Source organism: Equus caballus, chromosome 17 (assembly GCF_041296265.1).
Source record: "Equus caballus isolate H_3958 breed thoroughbred chromosome 17, TB-T2T, whole genome shotgun sequence".
Classification (NCBI taxonomy): Eukaryota; Metazoa; Chordata; class Mammalia; order Perissodactyla; family Equidae; genus Equus; species Equus caballus.
Genome location: NC_091700.1, coordinates 98,295,156 through 98,320,532, shown reverse-complemented (window position 1 = coordinate 98,320,532; position 25,377 = coordinate 98,295,156). Strand labels below are relative to the sequence as shown.

General features: G+C 47.4%; 1 protein-coding gene and 1 long non-coding RNA gene across 2 annotated transcripts in view; both read right to left on the bottom strand.

Annotated features, from left to right (window-relative positions):
- The window catches only part of COL4A2 (collagen type IV alpha 2 chain), a 191,000-nt gene that overhangs the window by 52,743 nt on the left and 112,880 nt on the right, over positions 1-25,377 (bottom strand). Inside the window, exons 7-20 of the mRNA XM_023621825.2 lie at positions 24,588-24,704; positions 23,012-23,083; positions 22,640-22,675; positions 22,470-22,532; positions 20,418-20,453; positions 17,660-17,701; positions 15,768-15,866; positions 14,074-14,109; positions 13,435-13,485; positions 12,402-12,446; positions 5,723-5,776; positions 4,831-4,897; positions 1,195-1,305; positions 539-688 (exon numbers count right to left, since the gene is read on the bottom strand). Of these exons, the coding sequence (XP_023477593.2) occupies positions 539-688; positions 1,195-1,305; positions 4,831-4,897; positions 5,723-5,776; positions 12,402-12,446; positions 13,435-13,485; positions 14,074-14,109; positions 15,768-15,866; positions 17,660-17,701; positions 20,418-20,453; positions 22,470-22,532; positions 22,640-22,675; positions 23,012-23,083; positions 24,588-24,704 (979 nt within the window). The remainder of the gene's footprint in view (positions 1-538; positions 689-1,194; positions 1,306-4,830; positions 4,898-5,722; positions 5,777-12,401; positions 12,447-13,434; positions 13,486-14,073; positions 14,110-15,767; positions 15,867-17,659; positions 17,702-20,417; positions 20,454-22,469; positions 22,533-22,639; positions 22,676-23,011; positions 23,084-24,587; positions 24,705-25,377) is intronic.
- LOC111768645 (uncharacterized) lies at positions 17,874-18,939 on the bottom strand. Its single transcript, XR_002801119.2, has 2 exons — positions 18,847-18,939; positions 17,874-18,020 (listed from the first exon to the last, which is right to left on the bottom strand). It is a non-coding gene; the product is annotated as an uncharacterized lncRNA (long non-coding RNA).

Genomic DNA, 25,377 nt, shown 5'->3' with positions numbered 1-25,377 from the left:
CTTTCATGGCCATCCATCTCGGCCTTGGCCGACGGCTGCCACTTCTTTTCAGAAGTACAGAAGCCATCTCTTCTTGTCATCAACTATAGTCACCTGTTCCATTGTCGCCTTGGCTCTGCATGGCCTGAGAAGGCAGATTATCGAGCCTACTTAAAGTCATTGGTGAAACAGAGAGAGGCTGCACGTCAAGGGTGAGCCCTCCGCTGTGGACGAAGGGGTACGGGCTATCGCAGACACTGATAGCTTTCGGTTTCCATCTGCTTCCACACCGCCCCCCTCAGACGCTTGCCGAGGGCAAGTCAGCCCGCCCTCAGTGTGTAACAGCCACGGGACTGTTGACGCAGGTTGGCCAGGCTGTGCCCTTCTTCCATCACCAGCTTTTTCCATTTGCACCCAGAGCTGCTGCTCCACCCAAAGCACTGCCTCCTGCATTAGTTCATGGAATTATTGAGCAGAAAACCCAAGTGAAAATGCGGCTGGGGCCAGCCTCCTTTGTCTGGGCACTGGAATGCCCCCCCTGGAGGTTCCCTCTACTTACCATCGGGTCCAGGTGGTCCGGCGGGCCCTGGGGGTCCTTGGAGCCCCGGCTTTCCGTCAGCTCCCGGGGGGCCGGGGTAGAGCGCAGGGAGGCCTGGCTCTCCTATGAAGCCTTTGGGTCCCATTTCGCCTGGTAAGCCTCTCTTCTCATCTGAAATGCAACAGCAACCCATGCAGCGTGAGACTTCTGACACTGACCGGCTGAGCTGGCACTGCCGCCCACAGGAGGCCACCAGCAGGACCAGAGGGTCCACAGTACAGTCAGTGGCTTAAGGGGTGGAGGTCAGTGGTGTATTTCACCACCACTTTTTGACTTTACGAATGCCCCTCTCTTTGCCCCCAGATCACGCCCCAGAGTTGCTATCAGCACTTTGCAACATTTGACCACGGCCGTGCTCTTCCGGCCTGCTGACAGAATCGTGCCAGCTACTCATCAGGGCATAATCTAACCCAGTCAGGGAGGTATCGTGACAGGTACAACGGTCTGTGAAGACATCCACCACACGTAGCGAGACCCACGGGGGCTGCCACGCCTGGTCTATGAGAAAGAGCAGCACCCGACAGAGCCGTGCGGTCAGTCAGCAGGGCCCAGTGGGTGAGGGCAGATCTGCCGGGGTGTACTTTGGTCTTAGTTTTGACATCAGGGAACCATGTTACCTTCATCTCCGATGGACGTGCCAGGGAGGCCTGGCGGGCCAGGGTCTCCTGGCTCACCCCGGGTTCCTGGCTCCCCATGGGCTCCTGGGAATCCTGGGTCACCTCTGGCACCTGGAACCGAGACAGACCCCAGAATAAGAAGAGGACTGCTGTCGAGGACTCGTGACAGATGCTCCCGTTTTCACTAAACGTGTATTTACGGATTCACTGAACATTGCGTGAAGTGTGTGTGGGGGGGTCCAAATGTTTAATATACAGTGTCCCTGTTTTCAAGGAGCTCATTCCTGATCAAATAGGGGTGATACAAGATTCCTGTAAATATCATAAAACAATAGAGAGGCACAGAATGCCAAGAGGACACAAGAGAGGTTTCAAAGGAGGAGAAGATTACTCAGGGGAAAAAATCTGGTATTGAGGGGCCACAGAGAGTAAAAATATCGGAAGGAGACAATATTCTTGAGCTGTTGCACTAGGTTCAGCGTTAGACACTTTACATCCATCTGATTCCTGTAAAGCTCTTGTGGCCTGGATGCTATTACAGCCCCAACTTTACAGAGAGGTGAAGCACCCTGCCCACGGGCGCTCAGCTCTCACGGAGACCGCAACGGACAGCTGAGCCTCCTACGTGGTGAAGTCAGATGGGAGACGGGGCAGGGAGAGGCCAGAGGATGGCTGACGGAAGGGCAGTCAGAGGGAACGACAGACTGCAAGCAGAGCTGGGGGTGCTCCGCGGGATTTGGGCTGGAGTTGGGGTCCAGGCAAACGGGAGTCGTGGGAATTCGGGCTGGACAGGAGCTGAGTCTACAGCGGGGATAAAGAAGGGAAGGATCTGATCAGGAGTCCTCCCACACAGCAGGCACGGTGCCAGGGGCCAGAGGCGAGGAGGGGCCAATTCTCTTTGAACCCCTCCTCCCCTGAGCCCCAGCTCCCGCCTCGATAGGCCTTTCATAGCTGTTTGCTGGATGAATAACATATGTGAAAGCTCTCACAAACCTTCTCCCTAAACCAACAACCACAAAGTGGCTTTGCTACATTCTTTGCTACATTCTTCGGCTGTGTAAATAGCAACACTTTACTGGATAACACATTTTTCTGGAACATAACTGGGAAAGACGAGAGAAAAGCAAAGAATATTATGTTTTCTTGTACAGATAATAGCAACTGTCAGGAAAGCCACCACTCTGTATGTGATCTTTAATTTTTTAATCTCAAAAGAAAGTCCTTAAAATAAGGAGATTTGCTGGGCATCATAATTGCCTTGTACACATGAGGGACCCCAGGGAGGGTCTGGGCTCTGGAACCAAGCGGCTCAGGTGGGAGTCCTGTTCCTCCACTTATTACAGACGTGACCCTGGGCACATTACTTAACTTCCCTGTGCTTCAATTTCTCCATCAGTAAAATGGGGCTAAGATCAGTCCCCATCTCATGGGGTTGTTAGGAGGAGTAAATCAAGTGACAAGTGCGGTTAGAACAGCTTAGATCATTGCCTGGCACGCGGTAAGCACTATGTAAACGTCAGCCACGGAATAAAAAGAGACAAGATCAAATTGAAAACCGCAGACCTGCCCATTTGTTTGGAAGAAGAGCAAGGTTACTTTTATTTTTAGTTACCTCGCAATCCTTCTTTTTTCGATACAAAGCTCCCTCACTTTCGCGTTTGGACAAGCTCCTGCAATGCTACTTTGTAAGGGAGACATTTATTTTCCTTTCTCCCCTGAGGAGATCTGCTCATTAGCCAACCTCTCGCCCTGAGGAGCCCTGGACTGCGGCTCGGTGAACACTCGGCTCACCAGCACCACAGGGACGCCAGCCATCAGGTGGCAACACGCGCAGCGGTGGACTTGCTGACTCTGAGTTTGGGAAAAAACGAATTTAAAACATCCACCTTCTGAGTGTGGTTTCTAGGAATTCAGGGTGGAAAAGGCCAACTAAATCAATTCTGGGCTCCCGGTCAGTGACGTTTCCGATGAATGAAAAAGAGAGATAGCCAACATTAATTTTAAATATTACGTTCCCAAAGCCTCAAAGACAGCATTTCCACTTCACCAAAATCACCAACACTAAGTCAACCTCATGTTCCGTCTCCTGGGGTTTCTGCTCGGCAGGCACGCTGGACCCCACGGAAAGGAGGCGAGCGCGGGCTCTACACGAGGCGGACTCCCGGGTGTGAGCATGGATCCAAAATACACTCATTAACGGTTCAAAGTCAACCTGGAGAGAGATCTCTAGGGGGCTCCCCGACACCTTGTCCTCGGCCCGGCTCTGTTCTATGTTCTCAATGACGTTGGATGAAGATATGCAGAAGTGGTTGGATGGTCGCCCCTGAGCAGGATAGTGAGCCCTGGGCCCCGGGACACAGATGAGAGGCCTGAGGCAGATCACCCACCGGGAAACAACACTGCAGTATCTTTATTTAAAAACTCTCCCCCTTTGGGGCTGGCCCCGTGGCCGAGTGGTTAAGTTCGCGCGCTCCGCTGCAAGCGGCCCAGTGTTTCGTTGGTTCGAATCCTGGGCGCGGACATGGCACTGCTCATCAAACCACGCTGAGGCAGCGTCCCACATGCCACAACTAGAAGGACCCACAACGAAGAATATACAACTATGTACCGGGGGGCTTTGGGGAGAAAAAGGAAAAAATAAAATCTTAAAAAAAAAAAAAATAAATAAATAAAAATAAAAACTCTCCCCCTTTAAAACCCCTGTGTGATGCATACATGTTCGCACGAGCATCATTCAGTCACTCAGGTAAATATTTACTGAGCGCCTGGTGCTGTCCTAGAAGCTGTGGATGCAGCAGTGAACCACACAGGCAAAAACCCCTGCCCTCGTGGAACCCCCTATAACACGGATACACTACCCATAAGTAAACATACAGATGATTATTCAGAGGGGTGCTGAAAACGTTTTTTTTTTTTTAACCTATAAGGATGCACATTCCAAAAGGCTCAGAGAGCACTGCTCTAATCACAGAATTGGAATCCTGTTTCAGTCTGCTCTGGCCAGTTTGGACGGCTGAGCTAAAACGAGGAGCGGAGCATGAGCTGCAGCACCTGCCCAATCCTTCACCCCCACCCCGTGGTCAACTGTGACAGCGGGAGCATGGTCCCAGGTCGTAGCTCTGTGCAAACATCTGGGGGCTTAGTTCCCTGAAGTGTAAAGGATGTGACTGTTTACAGGTTATGGATTACGATCAATTCCGGGTTTTAGACTGGTGAGCAGGGGGCGTCAGCATCTCGGTACTTTTGGAGCAGATGTGAGGGAAGGCAGCTGGGACTGCTGCCACGGAGGCCCGGTGTGCAAGGCCTGGTTCCTTCAGTGAAAGTGCAGGTGTGCAGAATCTGCACAAGGTACGCAGACATGAAAGAACTTCCCAATGGAGGGGTCGCACCTGGAAAGTGGGGAGCACTCTCTCAGGAAGAGGAGACCAATGAGGGTGTCTCCGTGATACCACATTGGAGCCACGAGAGCAGGTGTATGTGAGACCAAGACTCTCCAAAGCTTATATCATAAACATCTTTTTTTTGTTTTGTTTTGTTTTGCTTAGAAAAACCTTTCCTGGAAGTTCATGACTCTGCGTCCTTAACAGAAGAGAACACACATGTAATGTACACATGCAAGAGAAACCACGCACACACCTTTCCCCAGGGAAGGATGAGGGGAGTAGGCAGGCGGTCCCGGCAGGCCTCGGTCACCCACTTCTCCCTGGAGAAAGAAAAGAGGAAAATAGAAGCATGTGAGACCGGCCTTTTGGAGTTTTGGACAACATGCATAGTCCCAAAGAACAAAGCTGAATGTGGACTGTCTGCTCAGCAGAGTGGCTGTTCTGAGTGATCAACGCACAGACTGTGCCTGAGGCAGCATCTCCACTACGCTATGGCGCAAAGTCCAGGCGTCTCAGGAGACTGTGCCTTCCATAGGGCAGGCTATTCTGTGTTGACGTTGGTATCTGAACAGGGGTGATGCAACTGCACCCTGACATGATACCGTCTGAGCTGTAAGACCCACAATTCCGTGTGCTGCCTTGACGTCTCTGAGCCTCACAGGCCCAAAAGGCCTAACCATGAGGCCCCTGTCCTCACCAGATATGCCCCCCGCCCAGCAGGAAGGGCTCCCCATTGGCTGGCCCCCCTGTCAGCTGGAGCAGCTGTGCCCCACCTGGTCCTCAGCCTACTGGGCTTCCCCTCCCTGCCAGCCCATGGAATCTTTCAACAAGTCAGTCATCTCCTCCCTTGGGAACGGGGGCACTCCATCCTCTTGTTACTACACAGTCAGCCTCCCACAGGCCTGCCGGTTCACTGTGCTCCCAGTGCAGGCCCCCATGCAGCCTCCACGTAGCCCTGCATGGCGTGCAGCAACCTCCTCGCCATGGCTGGGATCACGTGACTGATAAATGAGTGTCCATCTTGCATCTCCAGTGCTGGGTGCTGTGTGTTTGGTTATCTTGTATTATACAGGAGTGAACAGGAGGTGATCAGGACATTACTCAAAGGGAAGAAAGAAGGCCATCCAGGTGAAAACTGAGCTTACCTTGGGTCCCGGGCGTCCATCAGGGCCTTGATAACCATCCAGTCCTCTGCTTCCCTGCAGGAAAGATGTGCTGTGCTTACTTTTATCTCTGACATATAAAGAAGGGACCACAATACCACTATTATGTCTAACAAAAGTAACAATAATTAATTAAAATCACCTACTACCCAGTCTATGTTCAATTTTCCTTGATTTTGGTCTCAAAAATGTCTTTTTAAATTGTTTTGCTAGAATCAGGATCCAAACAAAGTCCAAATATGACATTTGGCTGATATATCTCTTAATTCTCTTTTAATTCATAACAGTTTCCTCTTCCTTTCTGCTTTTTTAGCAATTTTTTGTTGTTCTTTTGAAGAAACTGGGTCATCTGTGGTGCAAAGATCCTACGTGGTGGATTCGCTCCACTGCACCCTGTGTTGTGGTATGAATGCGCCTCTAGCCCCCATGTTTTCTCTGAATTAGTTAGATCTACTGCCTTCATTAGGCTCAGGTTCATCTTTTGAGCAAGAACCATTCACGGAGGGTACTGTGTCCTTCCTACTGCATCACTGCAGGAGGCACAAATGCTCAGTTGCCCACTTCAATGATTTTATGACTGAGCAGTGGGGTTGAGTGTTGACAACCTGATCCATCTATTAAAACCTTCTCCCAAGATGGTTTTGAAAAATCTCAGTTAACACCAAATAGAAGCATTTGAGCCTTTCAATTTAGAATTTTTTTCTCTTCAAAAAAAAAAAAATCTCAAATGATGTCAGCGACATGGTGGCATGAGCTCAACTGGGACTCTCTCCCCTCCAAATTACAACCAAAAAGAGCAACTGCTTTCCAACCAAAAAAAAATCCTAATAACACAAATCGTCAGAGACCCACAGCAGCCAAACAACGGAGGGTGGAGAGGCTGGAGCTGCTGTTGGAAGAGCTGGAACAGGGTAGGAGAGAACTTCACTCCCACCCCTAGAGACTGGGATCGCTGCCGCGGGTGTGGGAAGGAGGGGGTGGGTGGCCGCGTGTCCGTGTTATCATTCAGGACTCCCACCGCTGTGCAGTGGAAACCCTCTAACGGGGGAAAGCTTTTGTGTGGGGGGATCCCATCAAGCCAGGGCCCTGGGAAATCAGAGAGCCAGAGGTGATTAGAATCCAGCTCTGCAGGCGAGAGAAAGTGCCCCTCCTCCCCCAGCCCGTGCTGCGCGCCGCCAACGTGGCTGAAGGCGGAGGGCTCAGAACACGTGGCTCTCAGCCCCCATCTAGTGGCGACAGGCTGTAACTGCAACCGAATAATAGCACCATGCGCAAAAACTGCTCCTCTACCAGCCAGCAATTTATAAAAGCTCCAGTCCACAAGAAAACAATAAAAACACAGAATTAAGTCCTGAGGACTTGGAAATAGGTAAACTAAGTGAAAATGAGTTCAGAGCAGCTATCATCAAAAAACTCAATGAGGTAAAAGGAAATATAGAGAAACAAGTCAACGAGTTCTGGAGTTACTTCACAAAAAAGATTGAAACTATAAAGAAGAATCAATCAGAAATACTAGAGATGAAAGATACAATGGATCAGATAAAACAGAATACAGACTCCCTGAATGCCCATGTAGACACCATAGAGGAGCAAATTAGCATAATTGAAGACAGACAGGCTGAATGACTCCAGACAGAGGAAGAAAGAGAACTAAGAATTAAAAAAACTGAAGAAAATCTCCGAGAACTAGCTGACTCAATGAGAAAATGCAACTTAAGAATCATTGGAATTCCTGAGGGCGTGGAAAAGGAAATGGAGCAGAAAGTGTGCTCTACGAAATAACTGAAGAGAACTTCCCAAATCTAGGGATTGAGAGAGAAATGTGGGTGGAGGAAGCTTTCAGATCTCCTAGATTTGTCAACGTAAAAAGACCTACTGCAAGGCATATAGTAGGAAAAATGGCAAAAAAAAAAAAAAAAAAAAATCTCTAATGCTAATTATTGCTTTCAAATTCCCTTGAATATTATCGAAAGAGAAAGTTTACCCTTATGAGACATGTTATATCTGGACAGATGTACAAAGCTTTTCAAAAATCTAGAAATATTCCCTCTTGCTAAAGAATAGGTACAGTAAGGCCCTCAAAATTCAGAAGGCCAGGTGCCAATGGTATAAAAAAAGTACATTAATTATTTTACAGGATATTTTGAAATCTAGGAGCATGCATACTGAAAGTCATGTGGTTTAGAATGAACTAAGATTGGCTTAATTTTGAGTTTTTTCATTGTGGGTCTATGATTTAAACTGACTTTCACACTAGGTGGAGCTGAAGATTCAAAAGTGAAGGCAAATTTCTCTGATATTAAAAATGATATTAAAAAATGATTAAAAAAATGATAGCCCCATGGCTGAGTGGTTAAGTTTACACCATCTGCTTTGGCGGCCCAGGGTTTCACTGGTTCGGATCCTGGGCACGCACGTGGCATCACTCATCAGGCCATGCTGAGGTGGTGTCCCATCTGCCACAACTAGAAGGACCCACAAATAAAATATACAACTATGTACTGGGGGGATTTGAGGAGAAAAAGCAGAAAAAACAGAAAGATTGCAACAGTTGTTAGCTCAGGTGCCAATCTTTAAAAATGACCTCCTCTTTCGAGGCCATCTCATGGGATAGGCTAGGCTAGGCTAGGAGTCCTCGAAGAGCTTGCCAGTGACTGGGGGGTTGGTAAGCAGGCATTCAGGCTGAGCTGTGTCCAGCGCTGACATAACAACCCAGTTCAAACAAGGCACTGGATTCTGTCAAATCTCATCATTCTGGGCCACCCAGGCCTCGCTCAGAGTGCAGTGACATCATCAACAAGCAATAACAAGCATCTCCAATTACCAAGTGCTTACCACTGTGTTGATTAAGCCAAAATAGCTCCAACAGTTTTGAAATATGTCTGAACAGTTTGGAATTAACTGGGTATTACGTAAAACCAATTGGAGAAAGGGGAAAAATTCAATAGCACTCAGGATGCCTCTGAGACTACTGGCAGCTAGAACCCCAATAGTCTGGAGCCTCGATAGCCATAATAATGATCTAGAAGTTTCCCTGTGAGTTCTTGGCAGCAGATGAATTGATGGGGGTCTGGGGGTGGGGTATTACGTAGTATGTATAACTCAGCAGAGTAAAGGGAAAAGTCTGTACTCACAGCTCATCTCAGAGCACTGGCAGCTGGAACCCAACAGTGTAGATCCCAAGAATCAAAACAATGATCTGAACTGTCCCCTTTGTGTTTCTGTGTGACAGACATCACAACAGGGGGCAGGTAACAAGGGGGTGTGGTCAAGGAGGAATTATCTGAGGGTGCTACCCAGGGTGGTGCTGGAAACCACAATCCTAGGAAGGACCAGCTGGGGGTTCCTGAGCTCCTGCCAAGAAGCGTGTCACAGCACCCTCAGCATTCAGAGAACTGAAGTCAGGAAAGTGACGCTCAGATAAATGTCTATTTTAGAATGAATAATTATCAAGTGCTTCGAAAGTATAGATTCGTCTCTTCCTGTCCCCTCAAATTTAATAACACATCACTAATTCGACTGCAATTATTTGAAGTTCTGATTGTAGAATTTTAGAAGTAGTCAATTTTATCTTTTTCAAGGGTAGAAACAGCCCAAACTAAGCTCGGGAAAATCATTAGGCAGAAGTCATTAGGGACTGGCTATAACAAAGAGATAAAGAGAATTTATAATCAGATGCTTATAGGGACATGTATACTTCTCAAGTGCTTAAAACAGTTTCCTGTGGTCAGTAGTGTGACCGAGACGCTCATCTCCCTGATCTTCATTTGTTTACTGCACCCTTTCCCACTTCAGTGGCTGAGCAGCGTCAATGAGGATGTATTGGGTATAAGAAATGTGCTCACGACAGGGGCACCTCCGCAAAGAGACTGCCAGCCTGAAAATGAAATAGAATTTGGCATGCGAGAATGGAAGCCAGGGAGCTTTCAATAAAAGAACCCAGTCTGAAACCAGGTGTCTCCACGTGGAGCTTTCCAGAGATAACTACATGGCCATCACCAACCTTCCCGCATAGGCAGCTGGTGAGAATCAGTCACCTCCTGTTACACCCGGTGTCAATGCCACCTCCTCTGAGTCCTGAGCAGTTTTGACAGTGCAACAGTCCCACTGACACAGGGAGGGCTCCTGATGACATCACACCGGGGTTGCCATTAGTCCTCAGAGGAGATGAGGTCTCAATGAACACTATTTTAAGTGACTCTAGGCTGTGAAAAGCTTTTGCTTAGATACTAAAAATACGTTTCTCCTAGAAAAAGGAGGGGAAACAATCTCTCATTTTTCAGAGAGTTTACTATAACCAAATGGATAAAACACACTTCCCCATTCCCTTTTAGAAAAAGTTCAAACGAACAGAACGAATGGCAGTTCCATCAACCTCCGTAGGAACGAGGGAGGGGCCAACAACACTCTTTCCCAGAATCTTCTCTTTTTTGGCTCATCCCATTTGGATGCGTTTTTAAGCTGGTGCTCACCGTTGGTCCTTGGAGCTGCTTTTGGTTTCTGGTTCCATTTTCATCATAAAACCAGTCTGTGAGTACAACTGAAAAGTTAGTTGGGGAGTAATGGCAGCTTGGCCAGGTGGGTAACGCATGTAGACATGTCTGCTACTGGCAAGGAGGACGACTCAGCTGTGTGTGCACATGAGACACGCCTGCAGTGCATTAGCTGCCAACGAGCGGGGTGGCTCAGCCCTGTGTACATGTCCTGGGCATTTTCTACCTGTATAGTCGAGCAAACCATTCCCCGCAGCCACTGAGATGTCCCACTTAACCGGAAGTACCCGCGTCTTCCCCGCTTATCGCAAGTGCAGAAGGCAAGCTGGAAGACGTGAGCCTTCGATCCTAACATCTGGGCCTCAGCAGTTAGAGGCCCCAGGTGGTCAGTGCCTGCTGGGCATCTTGTCCTTCACTAACTTCTGAGGTCTAGGGGCAGCTGTGTTGAACAGCACTTTAAAAACACTGTATCTCCCTAGTGTTGGGTGTAGAAAAACAGATCATAATTATGACTCACTGGCACATGGCGGGCAAAATATTAGCAGTAGCACTTTAATTACGTGGGGTAGGTGGAAACGGCTTACTTTTAAATGCTAATGCTCGCTTTAGTCCTCTGTCTCTTTACAGCACCCGCTTATTGTCATCCTTAAACTAGAATCCAGCCGCTTGGCCTTTGGTTGGGGTGTAGCACGGACGGCTGTCCACCAGGCGTGCGTGCTGTCTTTGCGGGTACTCCTATCCCTTACTAAGGTTAGGAGAAGACGGCTACAATTCAGGCAAACCTCGGTGTCGTCCTGACCTGAGTTTAGGAGAAAAGGACAGGAACGGGAAGAATAAGACCGACTGAGGCTGCAGGAAGGAATGAAGATTGGTGCTCAATTGTGGGTGGTCAAAACCAGAGCACGAGGTTCACACGGCGTGTGCCTAGAGCCAGCAGAGGTCAGACATCGAACCTGGGAGGCCAGGTCCATCTGTAGGCCCAGGACAAACAGCAAAACTCCCTGCAGGGGGACTGACGAACCCTACTGCTCACTAGCTGTGTCCTTACGGTTTTCCAGATGTCACACTGCCATCCTGTGATGGAGCCAAGGATAGGATTCAGTGGAGCCATGATGGAGGCTGAATCAAGTTTTTAAAAAGTCTATTTCTGTGGACCTACAAGGACTGAATTAGGGAAATACTAGCCCATGGGCACCAAGATGTGAGTACCACAATGTTGACCGCATGATTGCTGGAAATAGCAAGCAGCTAGAAACCCTGCTAGGGGCTCGGTAAGCAGCTACAGTTACACCCATTTACTGCAAAGCTTCACAGCTTGTTAACAGAACCAGGTAGACGTGTACGTGCTGACGTGCTGACGCAGAACCAACTCTAAGGTGCACTGCCTGAGAAAGACATGTGGCAGAGTGGCATGCATAATGTTTACTTTCTGCTGTTACATTGTATGCATATAAATGCTACCACTTATGAAACAACACCCACAGAGCTACTAACAGTGGGTGCCTCTGGGAAGAGTGCTAGGGGTCTGCGATGGGAAGGAGGTGAGCCATAAATTCTATCACTGAAATAGTTAAAACAACGAATAGTGAAAATAATAAATAAACCATTAATCAAAAAAAATCCATTTCCATACTCTCTCATATGACCTAGTGTTCAGACAATTCTAAGCCTGATCCAGATTCATAATACATTTCTCACATAACACTTTCTTCTAAAAAAAACTGCCAAAAATCTGGTCATAGAACAAAGGATAAAAATAACTAATTGGGTCTCACTGAAGATAAATGAAGTGTCAAAATGTGCGAGATCAATATGTAGAAAATGTAGGTGGACCCTTGGTCACCACGTGGACAGTCTCTCCGAGAATGCCCCACAGTGACGCAGAGGGGGAGGTGAGCCTGGTACAGAAGCTGTGCTGCTGGGGCTGGACAATGGGAAGCCTGCGCGGCGAGAACCACTGTAAAGACGAGGAAAAAGGTAAACAGTCTGACTGAAGCATTGCGTGTGATCTGGGAGGAAGGACCATTTACGCTACTGCAAATGTAGGGAAAGTTTTAAATGTTTTTTCTGGGGCTATTTTCCTTTCCTAGGATGTCACAGTCTTCATATTTGACCTTTGTAAGATGTCTTCAGCCTGGAACACACTGCATTTTACGCAACAAACTTACTTTTTGTCCTGGTGAGCCTTTTTCACCATCGAAGCCAGGGGCACCCTGGGAAGAACAGAAAAGAGAAACAGTAACAGTTCAGCAGATGCAGCAACGTTTCCCAGAGGGCACTGTTATGGCACCTGACATTGACTCAAATAAAGTACTTCACTACGAAAGTGTCAAAACCATCCAAAGACTCCTTTTATTTTCTAAAGGAGATGGGGCCTTTTAGAGACACTAAAACTATCAAGCGATAACACATCCTGCCTACCGCTCAAAGAAACGTGGAGAAATCCGTAAAGATGGTAGTGTAAGAGTGGCAAAGAGATAAACTGGCCTGTGCTCTGATGTTGTCACGAGTCTCTGTGCTGATTTTCAGAGACTACAACATGTCTCTTGAGTGGTAGTGGCTACCAGGTGGTCACCGCAAGGCCACTTTCTCCTCTTCCTGGCCTGTGACTCTGGCCACACTGCCCAGCTCACTTGCGCTAGGTTTGGCCAGTGACCGAGTCCTGGCCGACAGAGGGAGGGCAGAAGTGGCAGGTGTCATTGGAGGCTACCCTCTGAAGAAGGCGGTCTGTCCCCGGGCATGGGGGCCACAGGTGGCCAACCCTCCTCGGGAGCAGACACCCCCACTCCCACCCCCATCCCATTTCGTTGGACTCTTATGACAACAAGAAACCAACTTCTTGTGTTGGAGGCAGTCTACATTTTTGTTACCACAAGTTAATTTAGCCCAACTAATACAAGGGGAAATGTTTGTGTTCTGTTCCCACTCTCCTCCAAATGGATGGGCACCGTCTAAAAACCACAGTTATTGGGTGATAATGAAGTGTCAATCAACATAGGCTCATTGACCGGGGCCCGAGGACTGCCCTGGTGTGGGGCATTGATAGTGAGGGAAGCTGTGCGTGTGTGTGGGAGGGCAGGGAAGGCACGAGAAACCTCTGTACTTTTGGCTCAACTTTGCTATGAACCTAAAACTGCTGTGAAAAGTAAACCTATTTAAAACAAAGCAAAGCAATCTGCAGTGACAAGATGCGTGGCTTACCCGCGCTCCAGAGAAGCCCATGATGCCTTCTTCTCCCTTCAAGGAAATGCCCTAGGAGAGAACAGAGAGAGCCCCACACGTCAGCCTTTCCCTGCTCAGGGGCTCTGGTTCTTCCCGCCCCGACCGTGGCCGGCCTGCCTCTTGTTCTCCACGCGAGCTCCACATAACGACAGAGTCACGGGCAGTCTGCGAGTCTGCCTGGGTTATCACCTATCCCGGACGTCACCTATCATGGTCATGCAGTAAGCGACGATGGGGAGATCTGGGAACACGGGGCAGGCAGGACGAGGATTAAAGCGAGCGCAGTGTGACACCGCGGCTAGAGCCCCAGAACAGAAGCCACCATCGAAGCTACCCAGCTCTTCCACCCGCACATCCTCTCTTTTAAAGTGCTTAGGTTCATTTTATGAACTTAAGAAAACGTTGATCAACCGATGTTTACTATGCAAAAAGGAAGGCATTCTAAAACTTCTGAAGAAAAGTGTAAAAATAAATGAGAACACTTTCTCGCTGTAGACAAACGGACTGGAAACCCAGAGCTGGGGCATCATTCCCACCCCTGCACGCTCCATCCTCGCAACAGGACCACCGAGAACCTGGGAGCCCTGGGGAGAAGAGCATCTTTATGGCTCGACTTACTTGTCTTCCTGGTTCCCCCTCACTTCCTTTTTCACCCTGTGAAGAAAATGAAAAATAAGGCATGTCATTAATTCGAGAATAGTAATATTCAAAATCGACCAGGGTTTACGGTAAGAGGTGAAAATATTTAATAAAACTGTAAACAGTGATTAGAAATTAATTGTAACAAACGACTCCTAAATTTTGCGGTTTCAAAATTCAAGGGAAAATATGTGCTATTTCTTCTGGATTTTCATAATATAAGTTAAATCATGCGTTATTTTTGCCACAATTGCAAGGCTGTCTCTCTTCTCTCTGTGAGGTTTCCTTTACCCCACAGCTGCAGGTATTTATCAACATCCTGGTGGTGGGAGATACGCCCAGGGGGAAGTCTGTAATGATAACGTTCATTTAATAAAATAGTATTAGGAGATTGCTCTGAGGAAAAGGCACTTTTGGAACATATTAAAACCCCAAGGCTTTAGAAAGCAATGTCAATTTTATATGATCTATTAGTTTCACTTCTCTTGGTCTAAAATGGGGAAAGAAATGTTACAGGCCTGGTCCTTTTCCCCATCGCTGCTAGGACAGCACGGGGACCCCTGCACCCAGGACTGCCCCCTGCAGGCTGGCGAGGCCCCAGCTCCGAACCCACCCCCTCTTGGTAGCACATAATGAAGGAAATCTGTTTCAGAAGCTTGAGCATCTCAGCGTGGATGGGACCTGCTCTGGCCTCGATCCATCCTCTGCTCCTGCCCTGAAACTGGACAGAGGCCCCACCTGGCTGATGGTCAGATCACCACCAGGGGCCAGAGTCCCTCCTGGTCCCCACCCTGACGACTCAGTGGAGCCCCCCTCCTGCCTGTTTGTCCAGGGACGTCCTGCTCTGAACTCAGCCAACACACAACCACCCACTTCTGACACACTTTCCCCTGGCACTGCTGCCTCGCACCGGCCACCTCCCAGGCCGCTGATTCCCCACCTCAGTGCCCCAGCCTGCCCGCTCCCACCCACAACCGGGCACCCAAACCTCATCTGGACAGAGACTTGAGAGATGGGAATTCCATTCTCTGTTTGGGTTGTTTTGGTTCCTTGGATTGTCGGTGCCCGACCTTCGACCTCACCTGTGCCCCTGTAACCCCCTCGGCAGCCACACCAGGTCAGTATGACTGTCTTTACCCGACACAAGGAACACGGAGGGGTAGGGAGGTTAGGTGGTCTGTGTGAGCGAGTCACTGGAAGAGCAGGATTGGACTTTTATTTCAGGCTCCAAGAGTATGTTTTTAATCAAACGAACATTAATAGAAATTATAAGGAAAGGGTCAGAAAACTGACTTTAATCCCCAAAAACTGAGAATAGTGCTCTGTGTCAGCAAAGACTAAACTTTGCAGCATACAACATTTTGCTCAGCTAGTTCCGTGACCTGGCTTTGATTCACGCTCTGACCGTCACCCATGTCTACACTAGGGACTTGCGTACTTAAGGATAGATTTGACATATTTTAATGGATTTTTGTGTTGTTTCAAATTCATCACAAGTATTTAAGATGATGGACTGGTGCACATATGACTGTGAACAGTGCTTTCACGCACAATTTGCCAATTTGGTGGCGAGGCCTTTTCTACTTTGAATAAGATCGAAGACAGTTACCTTTTTTCTTCTCCTTTTTTTAGTTCAACTGGGAATACAGTCAATGGTGGTGAAAGCCCTTTACCTTATACTGATCTGGGTGGAACACTTCCTTCGTGGGCCCGATGATGGCATGGTGGGTGTCTGATGGAAGCCCATTGGGTCCTGGCTGGCCCATGTCGCCCTGTGAATGGTTTAGCAAAGCAGTGGTCTTTAAACTGAGAAGACACCAGCAAGCTTGAATAAAAGCACGATCCCACCACAAACTGCTCTTTTTATCTTTGCATATTACTTATCACACACACACCAATTTTGTAGTGTTATAATCATAACATGAAACAAAAAACATACGACAAAATAAAATGATCATGATATCAAATTATTTGTATCTTACTTGCACTAATAATCCTTTAGAATGTATGCATAAAAGCTGTTTAGGTTGTTGACAACTTGGGGCTGCATTTACTTCTGTGGAATTATCTCCTCACGATGAATTTCTATACCAGGAAGTTACCAGGTCTGAGGCTAAATGTCTTTATGGTTCTTGATAGGAATTACTCTATTGCTTTCCAAGATTGGGACCAAGATATAAGAAATGCCTAAGAAATGAAAGGCTACTCCAGTTTCAGACTACTTCACCAGGTAAGGATGTTTTTATATAATATGAAGCAGCCTCTTTAATAAGTATGATATCTCAAGATTGCTTTCATTTGCATTTTATCATTAGCGAGAAACACTTTTCTATGTGGTGCACAGAAGGTGAAATCTATCGATCTGCAACATTACTGGACAGCGATCCTTGCACAACATGCTGGCTTCACCTCCTGGGAACTCATCAACACAAAAAGAAAGTCACTGTCTTTCCTTTTGCTATTTCCACATACAAACTATAGAATGCAAGCTTGAGCCCAGACATCACATAATGTGAACACAGGCAAACTGAGATGAAGGATCAGCTGCAGAAAGTGGCCCCCCACAGTGTGTTCTGAGCGTCCACTAAGATGACACCTACAAGACACCTAACTGCTCCTCTGCTCTTTACCTACGGGGACCTTGATGTTTTTATCAATACTTGAATAAGCTCTTTGTAGATTACAGACATTAATTTCATTTCTACTCTATCTAATGTGACTACTCTCCATTCTGCCCAAAGATTTCTTCCCAAAGTTTTCTTCATGTTATTTTACTATTTTGTTATATTTCATTGTACAGAAGTCTATATTTTTATGTGTTTGGATCTTCCGATGCTTTTCTTTTGTAGTTTTTTTCTATGATATTAACACAAAGAACAAAGTCGTTTCTCTTCAGACCTGAGCAGTGCTGGATTCTGTTTAGTGTGCTGTTCAATCAAAAAGCAACGTGGAAAACCAAAACGAAAATGTGCAAACAGCGAGGCCTGAGGAATGAAGCCGTTCCATGGTGGGTACGGAATTTTGTGGTGAACACGGTGGGGTTATGTGCTGGGGAGGCTCTGCTCGTTGGGTGCGGGTGCCACATTGAGCCTCTCACTCACATGGTCTCAGGTGACCCTCTCACAGGCCATGTGGTCTTTGAATCTTGGCACTGTGGGGAATTCTAAGAGTCCCTGTGGTCCTCTTTCCTGCCTTGAGCAGCCAGAGCTGGCCACGTCACCTGAGCTGGCTCGGGGCTAGTCTGTGGCTCTCGTCCCCTTGATCACCTCTGGATTCCCCATGCCAGAAGACACCTCGGGGAAATGCCCTGACTTTCTGGGTGCTGAGGACGGCTGAGGTCGTGTCTCCGCCACAGGTCTAGGGCCACCCTGGACTTTGTCTTATTGATCTATAACTGTCACTGGAGCGTGTTTCATAACTTGGCACTTTAAATGACTATTTCCTGTACAAATGGTCTGTCTGCAGAGCGCCTCAAGGTAACAGCCTACGACGTGGTCACGAAGTGATTTATTTCTTAATCACTAAACCCGGCCTGTCTCCCCTCCAGCTGTTAAATCCCCCTTACCTTCTCACCCTTTTTTCCATAAAAACCAAGTCCTCTGTTGCCCTGAAAGACAAATGCTTTCTGTAAGTTTTTAAAAGTCAATAATCAGAGTGAAACAAAATTTTTTATTTAGAAAAAGAAACCTAAGAAGCCTATTTATTTGCAACTTTACTGGATTACCCTCCTGGCATAACATTCTGGCTTCGCCTCCCAGAAACTGACACAAAGACAAAAATGAATGACTTTCCTTTTGCTATTTCCATATACAATGTAACACAGGTTTGAGCCCAGACATCATGTTACACAAACAGGAGCAAACCGAGACGATGTATCCAGAAGGTGGTGCTTCACACTGTATTCTGAGCATTCACTGAGACTGAACCTAAATGACGAAAATTCTGGGGTTCAGAAAAACCATATGTGACTCTCTTAACACAGATGTGCTTTTAAACAATTTGCATTTTACATTCTAAGCAAACCCTCAAAGATAATGGAGTAAGGGCCAGCTCCGTGGCCTAGTGGTTAAGTTTGGTGTGCTCTGCTGTGGCAGCCTGGGTTTGGTTCCTGGGCAGACCTCTACCCCCTGTCAGCAGCCGTGCTGTGGCAGCAACACAAATACAAAAATAGAGGAAGATGGGCATGGATATTAGCTCAGGGCAAATCTTCCTCAAGCAAAAAGAGGAGGATCGGCAACAGATGTTAGCTTAGGCCAAATCTTCCTCAGCGAAAAAAAAAAAAAGTGGACTAATAGCACTTATTCTGTCCCCTTTGGGAATATTTAACAGTTTTCTTTTTGAAATATATTCTATTGTTCAAACATCCTGATGATCAGAAATTGACTGTATTATCGATTCTGTACTTGCAGCATGTACTACACAGCCCAGGGCCTGTGCTAGATGCCCACTCTCCCTTTAAGCCTCTGCTCCCCACGATGAGTGTGGATGTCACAGGTGGTGACACTGTCATACCCTTTGACCAAGGCCTCACAGCTCATGAGTGGCAGAGCTCAGACTCAGTCCTGGTCTTTCTCACCCTCAATTGCCCGAACCTCATCTCTGCAGGTTAGCATCTCAGAGCCTTCCGCAGGTTCTGGCCCCTTCATTTGGAGAGCAGCCATTTTTTTCCCTGGATCCCATTCATTCTCTCTTCTGCCTCAGTCTTTTCTCATTTGGGGAAGATAATCCTAATTTCACATAAACATTTCTTACCCTTCTCATGATTTTAGGGGATGGTGAGTCTCTGGGTTTTATCCAACTTCTTCATCTTCCTTTTTGCTTAAGAGACAAAGCTAGGCTCAGCAACTAAGAGAGTATTTAATGGTTTCATGAGTGGGGCTGCCACGTAGGGGAGAAGTGACTCCACCCTAATGTCTAAAATAAGCGCATGAGAAAAGCTATACTGCAAATTCACGCATGTTATAGAAATAGTACTCTTTTCTTTGACCTCCAGGCAGCTCAGCTTCTTTCCCAGGGTCCCTACATTCCCATCAGGACACAGGATCATGTGGGGCCCTATCTGATCTCTCTCTGTAGTATACTGTCTACTCCCCTCAATGCCCAGATATTTTCTGAAAATAAAAACAAAGCCTTTAATTAAGTTTTGCTTTTTTTGCTTCTTTCCCACCTGGCTGGGAGCTGAAATCAAAGCACAGAAACGCAGCCAGACTAGATGACAATGCGATTTGCCTGGGCCCCTGTGGTCCCTCTGCCTCACGGCTGGTTGTCCAAGTCACCAGGAAGTGACCGGTCGGGGGTGAGGGCCGTTTGTGTTGCAGCCAAGTAGGGATCTGAGGCGACCTCGGGGCTCGGCTGCTCCGTCTTACATCCGCTTCTCTTGGCTCAGGGCCGTTCCCACCCCGCTCAGGGCTGCTAGACAGTGGGGAGCCCAGTGGTGGGGGCAGCAGCCTAATGAGCTCCAGGCCTGGCCGGAAGCCGTGTCAGAGGTGACGGGAGCTGGGGGCCTGGGGTGGCGGCAGTTGAATTCCCCAGGAGGTCACAGAGATGGGATTTCCGTGGAGCAGGCATGGGAATGTGCAGGCTGGGAGATGTCCTCAGCCACGTTCAGGCCACGGAATGGTCCTTAAACGTTGGCAGCGATATCCCACTCCTTCTGACTCATGTCGAGTTTTAATCAAACACTTCCTTCCAACCTCCTACTGTCTGTCTTGGACAAACAGGTCACACTGAGCCCTAGATCCATCTCCAAGTTCTAACAAGCCACCTACTTTTTTGTGCTCCAACCAACTTAATAATCTTCCTCTGATGGAAACGGTACAGCTTTGGGCTCTAGCCCGACTTGAATATCATTGGCTACATCCCTAGAGGCCGACATGAGACCCGTGTGGATCCTAATTCTATCCAGGGAAGAAGGCTGTCAGCTCCCCTACACAAATACAGCTACATTGTGTCCATTCTCGTAAGTTAACACAGGGATAAACACGGCTACATTGTGTCCATTCTCGTAAATTAACACAGGGATAAACACGAGCTGTCCCTAAGTCTAGGTCTCTGATCAAAAGTTCACCAGTTTGATTTTCATACAACAGAATGTTACTCAATTTGCAAACAACAAATGGCTCAACATAACTACCTATTTAACGCACCAGCTACTCCAGGTGACCACTGGGTTTATCCTTGGAGTTTATAACGTTGTCTTAAAAACCTACAAGATGGTCCTCATCGTGAAATAAACAATACACAGTTGTCAACCAAGCGGTTCTATGGTCAAGAAAGATCTCCACGAATACCTGAGTCCCCTCCCTCCCCAGCAACCAACTTACTTGCTGTCCTTTTGGTCCAGGGGGTCCAGGCGGTCCCTGCACAAATACAAAGAAATCTGTAAACTGTTTTCTTTATCTCAGGACCCAGATAACATCTGCTAGAAAGCTCTGGGAGAGCCATCCACCGTAGATTTAGAACCCCGTGCAGCATGTACAAGGGGTCCCCATGCGTTTGTCTTGGCGGGCAGGAAAGGCTGGAGGGTAGACGACTGCAGTCAGGCCCAGATCTCGGGATTTGCTGCTGTCCACGCACAGCTATTTCAGGTTTGCTTCTCTGAGTTTAGACTTGGGATGTCACCTGTGTCCCAGTCGCGTTTCCTGTAGGCCCTCTGCAAAGTCCCAGGCCTGTCACTGCACAGACCGTTTCTCCTGACTTCCTCTGGGGTCCCCATGGCGCACTGCCTAGCACTTTTTGCTGGTGGGTCAGCAAATGTTCACAGGCAGAATTAATCTACAGGCCAGTACCGCAGGGTTGAAAGTCCGCCCGCAAATAGCACCACGTGTCTTTCTGCAAAGCATTCAGTATCAACGCCACACTCAGGAAGAAGTTTTAAAAATGCATGTGAAGTACAACTGTGCTTAAGTACAAAGAAGTGGACAGGCGGGGACTGCGGGCGATTTTAATGGCCCACAGGAGGAACCTGAAGCTGTCAGATCAGCTACAGACACAGCAGGTACAATCTATTGTCTCAGATTTCCCTGAACTGCATGTTTAAAGAATAAAACCTCCAAACCATGTGGTAGGTGTGCTGTAAGCCAACAACTGTGCTCAGTAGGAGAGCAGAGAATCTCTAGTCATATAAGTCTTGTTTCATTCTATTTGGCCAAATCTTTCACAGCCAGAGGGCTACTGGCAAAAATGACTTTCACAGCACCATGGAAACTCGCTTTACAGAAACAAAATCAATGATTATTAGCCACAGCCTGAAGGAAACTGAGGAGCACCCTCTCTCAATGGTTATATGACTGAATCTTCCTGAACACACGTGTCTCCATCGTTTCTCATTATCTGTCAGGAAACTGAGACCACAGCCTCCCTGGACGGCCTCCCCCAGTCTTCAGCAATGGTTTGCTGTGAGGTCTCGCTCACCTGTAGCCAAAATCTCTCTTTGTAATTTAAGGTCTATTTGTCTTACTACTAAAAAATGTGGGAGTGAGAGAGTCAGAAACCTTGCAGGAGCCAGTTCATCTCCCGGGTCCCTTGTGGGGTGGTGGGAGGGGCCTGAGGGCTGCGCGCGCACTGGGAACTCCCCTTTCTCCTCCTCTCCCCTCCCTGCAGCCAGCCCTCCTTCATCCGAGTATTTGACCTGTCACACCTTACTCTACCATTTGATTTTCAGGGGGGAGGGAACACCTTTAGACTGCCACTCAGGTAGGGTACTAAGGCCGTTTTGTTAATTGATGTCCAATATCTCACTTGCTATAATGACCATGCCCTGGTGTGATACACCTGCTGTGACGGCCATGCTCAGGTGTGGTACACCTGCTGTGACGGCCATGCCAGGTCTGATGCACCTGCTGTGACGGCCATGCCAGGTGTGGTACAACTGCTATGACAGCCATGCCCAGGTGTGGTACACCTGCTATGACGGCCATGCCCAGGAGTGGTACACCTGCTATGACGGCCATGCCCAGGTGTGGTACACCTGCTATGACGGCCATGCCCAGCAGAGTCCATTTCCTCTTTATTGACCTGTTGGACTTTGGTCTGTTTGCCCAGGGATGACAGGCCCCTTGTCAGCTGGACAGGTGTGGGGCTGACAGAGCTTGTGCATGGCTGGAAGGCGCCCCCAGCCAGGACCAAGTCAAAATTTGACACAGCTGGCAGTGATCTGGTGACCACAAATCTCAAGTCCTTACTCTTCAACCTTGATGGCAGCCAAACATGTGCAAGGGCTGAGCTGACTCATTTTGTCTTGCCGTTTTCTATAGTGAGCCCAAGCAGCAGAGCTGTAGCAGGAAGCTTCCACCTGCATCAACAGTTAAAGAAGCTGCACCTCTAGGGGTGCGCTGACAGTGGTCCAAGAGCGAGCACATGCACCTGCTACTTACTGGTCTCCCCGGAGCTCCAACAGGCCCCATCGGTCCCACAGGCCCGGGGCGGCCGGGAGGCCCCTACGGACAGGCAACAGAAGAAGGCTTGTAAGACAGGAGGCTGGCATTTGGAGTTCTGAGTGCTTGAAGTTTTGTTTGGAATCTTCTCTAATAAAAATAAAACTTACCTGGAAGCCGACCAATCCAGGCTCCCCAGGTTCACCCTAATTGAGAAGAAATAATTTCAAGAGCTGTTGCGCATCTTCAGATTTCGTCACGTTTTATTGCAAGTACATCAAGTGCACCAGCCCCAAAAGGACTTGATAATGTTCATGACTTCCTATCTGTAGGATTGTGAATGTGGGAGAGGGATGCAGCCACACGAAGTATGAGACTGAAAACATCCTTTTAAATGGACCATGATTTGGATGATTCCATCATCCTACGCATTCCTCCACTTCATTCATTCTTACACCTCAAAGTTCACCTGGAAATTAACTTTATCACTCGGAGCTTACACTGGACCCCTTAATCACGTCTCCCATCTCTAGCAAACTCACCCTGTATTTGTCTCGGTCCTCGCTAGACAGCGCGTAAGGTTCACCTTTTTGCCCTTTGGGTCCTTGGGGTCCCTAAATTAGCATATATATGATAGAAAGAGAAAAACAAGAAAAAAGTCAATTAACATTCAGTGTAGTCATTTGGATGATTAAATAGTGACTTTTATGGGCGATGTTTAATTGTTCTTATGGCTTCCTTAGGTTATTCTGGACATCAGTTACTACATTCAACCACAGAGGTGAGACTTTTACTTTCATATTTACCCAGCAGCATCTTTATTCAAAGTTAAAATGGAAATACTTCCTAGAGTTTAAATTATTCTCAAAAACTCAAACGAATGCTCAGTAAATGAATCCTTGAGTACACCAACATGTTATTTTTCTCTGTAATAACATGATTATGTGTTTTCTTAGGCATTAGCATACTAAAAATATTAACACGTATGTTCTTAAGCACCATTTGTGGGACAGATGCTGGTCATTCTTTAAAACTGGAATTGTGTCAATATACACGATACGTGTCCACATGTCTATGTGCAAATGTCTTTTAACACCTACATAAAAACCCAACATTTTAAAGTAACGCTATATTTATTGATAATGAAAGCTATGATGTTAGAATAGACCAGAACATGATGTAACCTACTGAAAAGTTGAACCACATGAGAAAGAAACAGCCAATGAGGAGGAACGTGAAAGCAGAGGTGTAAGTATGATGAGGAACTGATTAGCTTTGGGGAAACACAGGGACGGGGTGGTTATGACTGCCCTTCTCCCATCTTAAAAATGCTTTTTTTAAAGAAAAAGTTAACCAAACAAAATGTTAGTATAAACCTGAATTTGCAATATCTTAGGGGTAAGAGGGTAGCAATACACTGCCAAAAAGTATTTCAAGATTCTTTGCAAACACCCTGAAAACGAAATGAGGACACGGACTAGAATAATATATGAAAGTTCTTTCATTAAAATAAAGAAATTCCTATAATGTCTATGCTGGAAACTGTCATTGCTCTTTATGCCACGATGAATTTTAGAATCTAATAAAGATGGTGACTAATAGAGAATTTCGTCAAGCTTCAAGCTTTTTATTTCACTGTTATTCACTGTTATTTGAATGGAAGCGTGGGAGACAATGAAGTGACTCTCAGGAGACTGAGGGGTAAACAACATAAACCAAACCAATTATTTTCTATCTAACGTTTAAAGAATCAATATGGAAAACGAAGTTATTTGAATCCAGGGAAATCATGCCTGGATATATGTAAGAAAGCTCAGCAGAGAGGTACTCTTCATCCTGAGCACTGACGAAGGAGAGAGGAGCAATTTCTTCTCAGGGTGTAAAAGCCAGGCTTAGCACGTACATGCCTGCATGGCCCTCCCGTCAAGTGAACAGGAGGCAACTCACCCTCCTTCGCAAGTTTCTCTAAGACAATGCCTTAAAAGGTCCTGAGCCGGCCTTCTAGGCCCCAGGAAGAGAGCTCAGCATACGGCAACTTTCATTCATTTCTGCCGACCAGGGCCAGCCTTCCACATTCTAGAGCTGACCCCCAAACAGCACGTGCCTGCCGATACTCACAGGAGAGCCAGGGAAGCCCCCAGAACCGGAGGGTCCCTGCGGGCCGGCGTCTCCCCTCGTTCCGTTGCAGCCATCATAGCCAGGCGGTCCTCTGGGTCCCCCTTGCCCAGGATGTCCCTGGGAAAGAGAAACGGGAGTGAGTCCTCTAGTCCATAGATTTTAGTTTTCACCTAACTGTGTAATAGAACAGTTTCAAACCCTCTCGTAAGAGATGTCCCTGGCATGAATCCAAGGGAAAAGACAGCTCAAAATGAAAGAAAGAAGGAAAGATTAAGTAGATAAGGCACAGGGTGCAGTTCTAAGCAGGAGAAAAGTCTCCAAGACAAGCTCTGTTCCCATGGGCTTTGGTGAGAAGTAACCGGTCTTGAGGTTTCTCCTGCTTCGCTTCACTGGGTGACTGGGTGGATTGTTTTAGGAGGAACAGGTAAAGGTTGATTTAAAATTCTAGAAGCAGCCAGCTCCTTCTCAGGGACAACAAGGATGCCTCTGTCAGTTGTGCCCAGTTGGATGGTAGGTGGTGAGTTGGACAGACCCGCATGCTGAACAGGTGAGAGAGCCACACCGGCAGTGGGTCTCCTCAGTGGCTCGGGCACAGGCAGAACCGAGCTCCTCTTATCTACTTTCTTTGGAGACACTCCTTCTTAGATTTTGAACATGAATAGAAAGCAAGTCAGGTTCTGAGATATCTGGCGGGAGAGGAAGGCAACGATCAAATGTCTTTCAAACAACTGGAGAGGGTCGGGCTGAGTCTGTGGACATCTCAACTGCAATAACCTGGTTCCAGGGACAC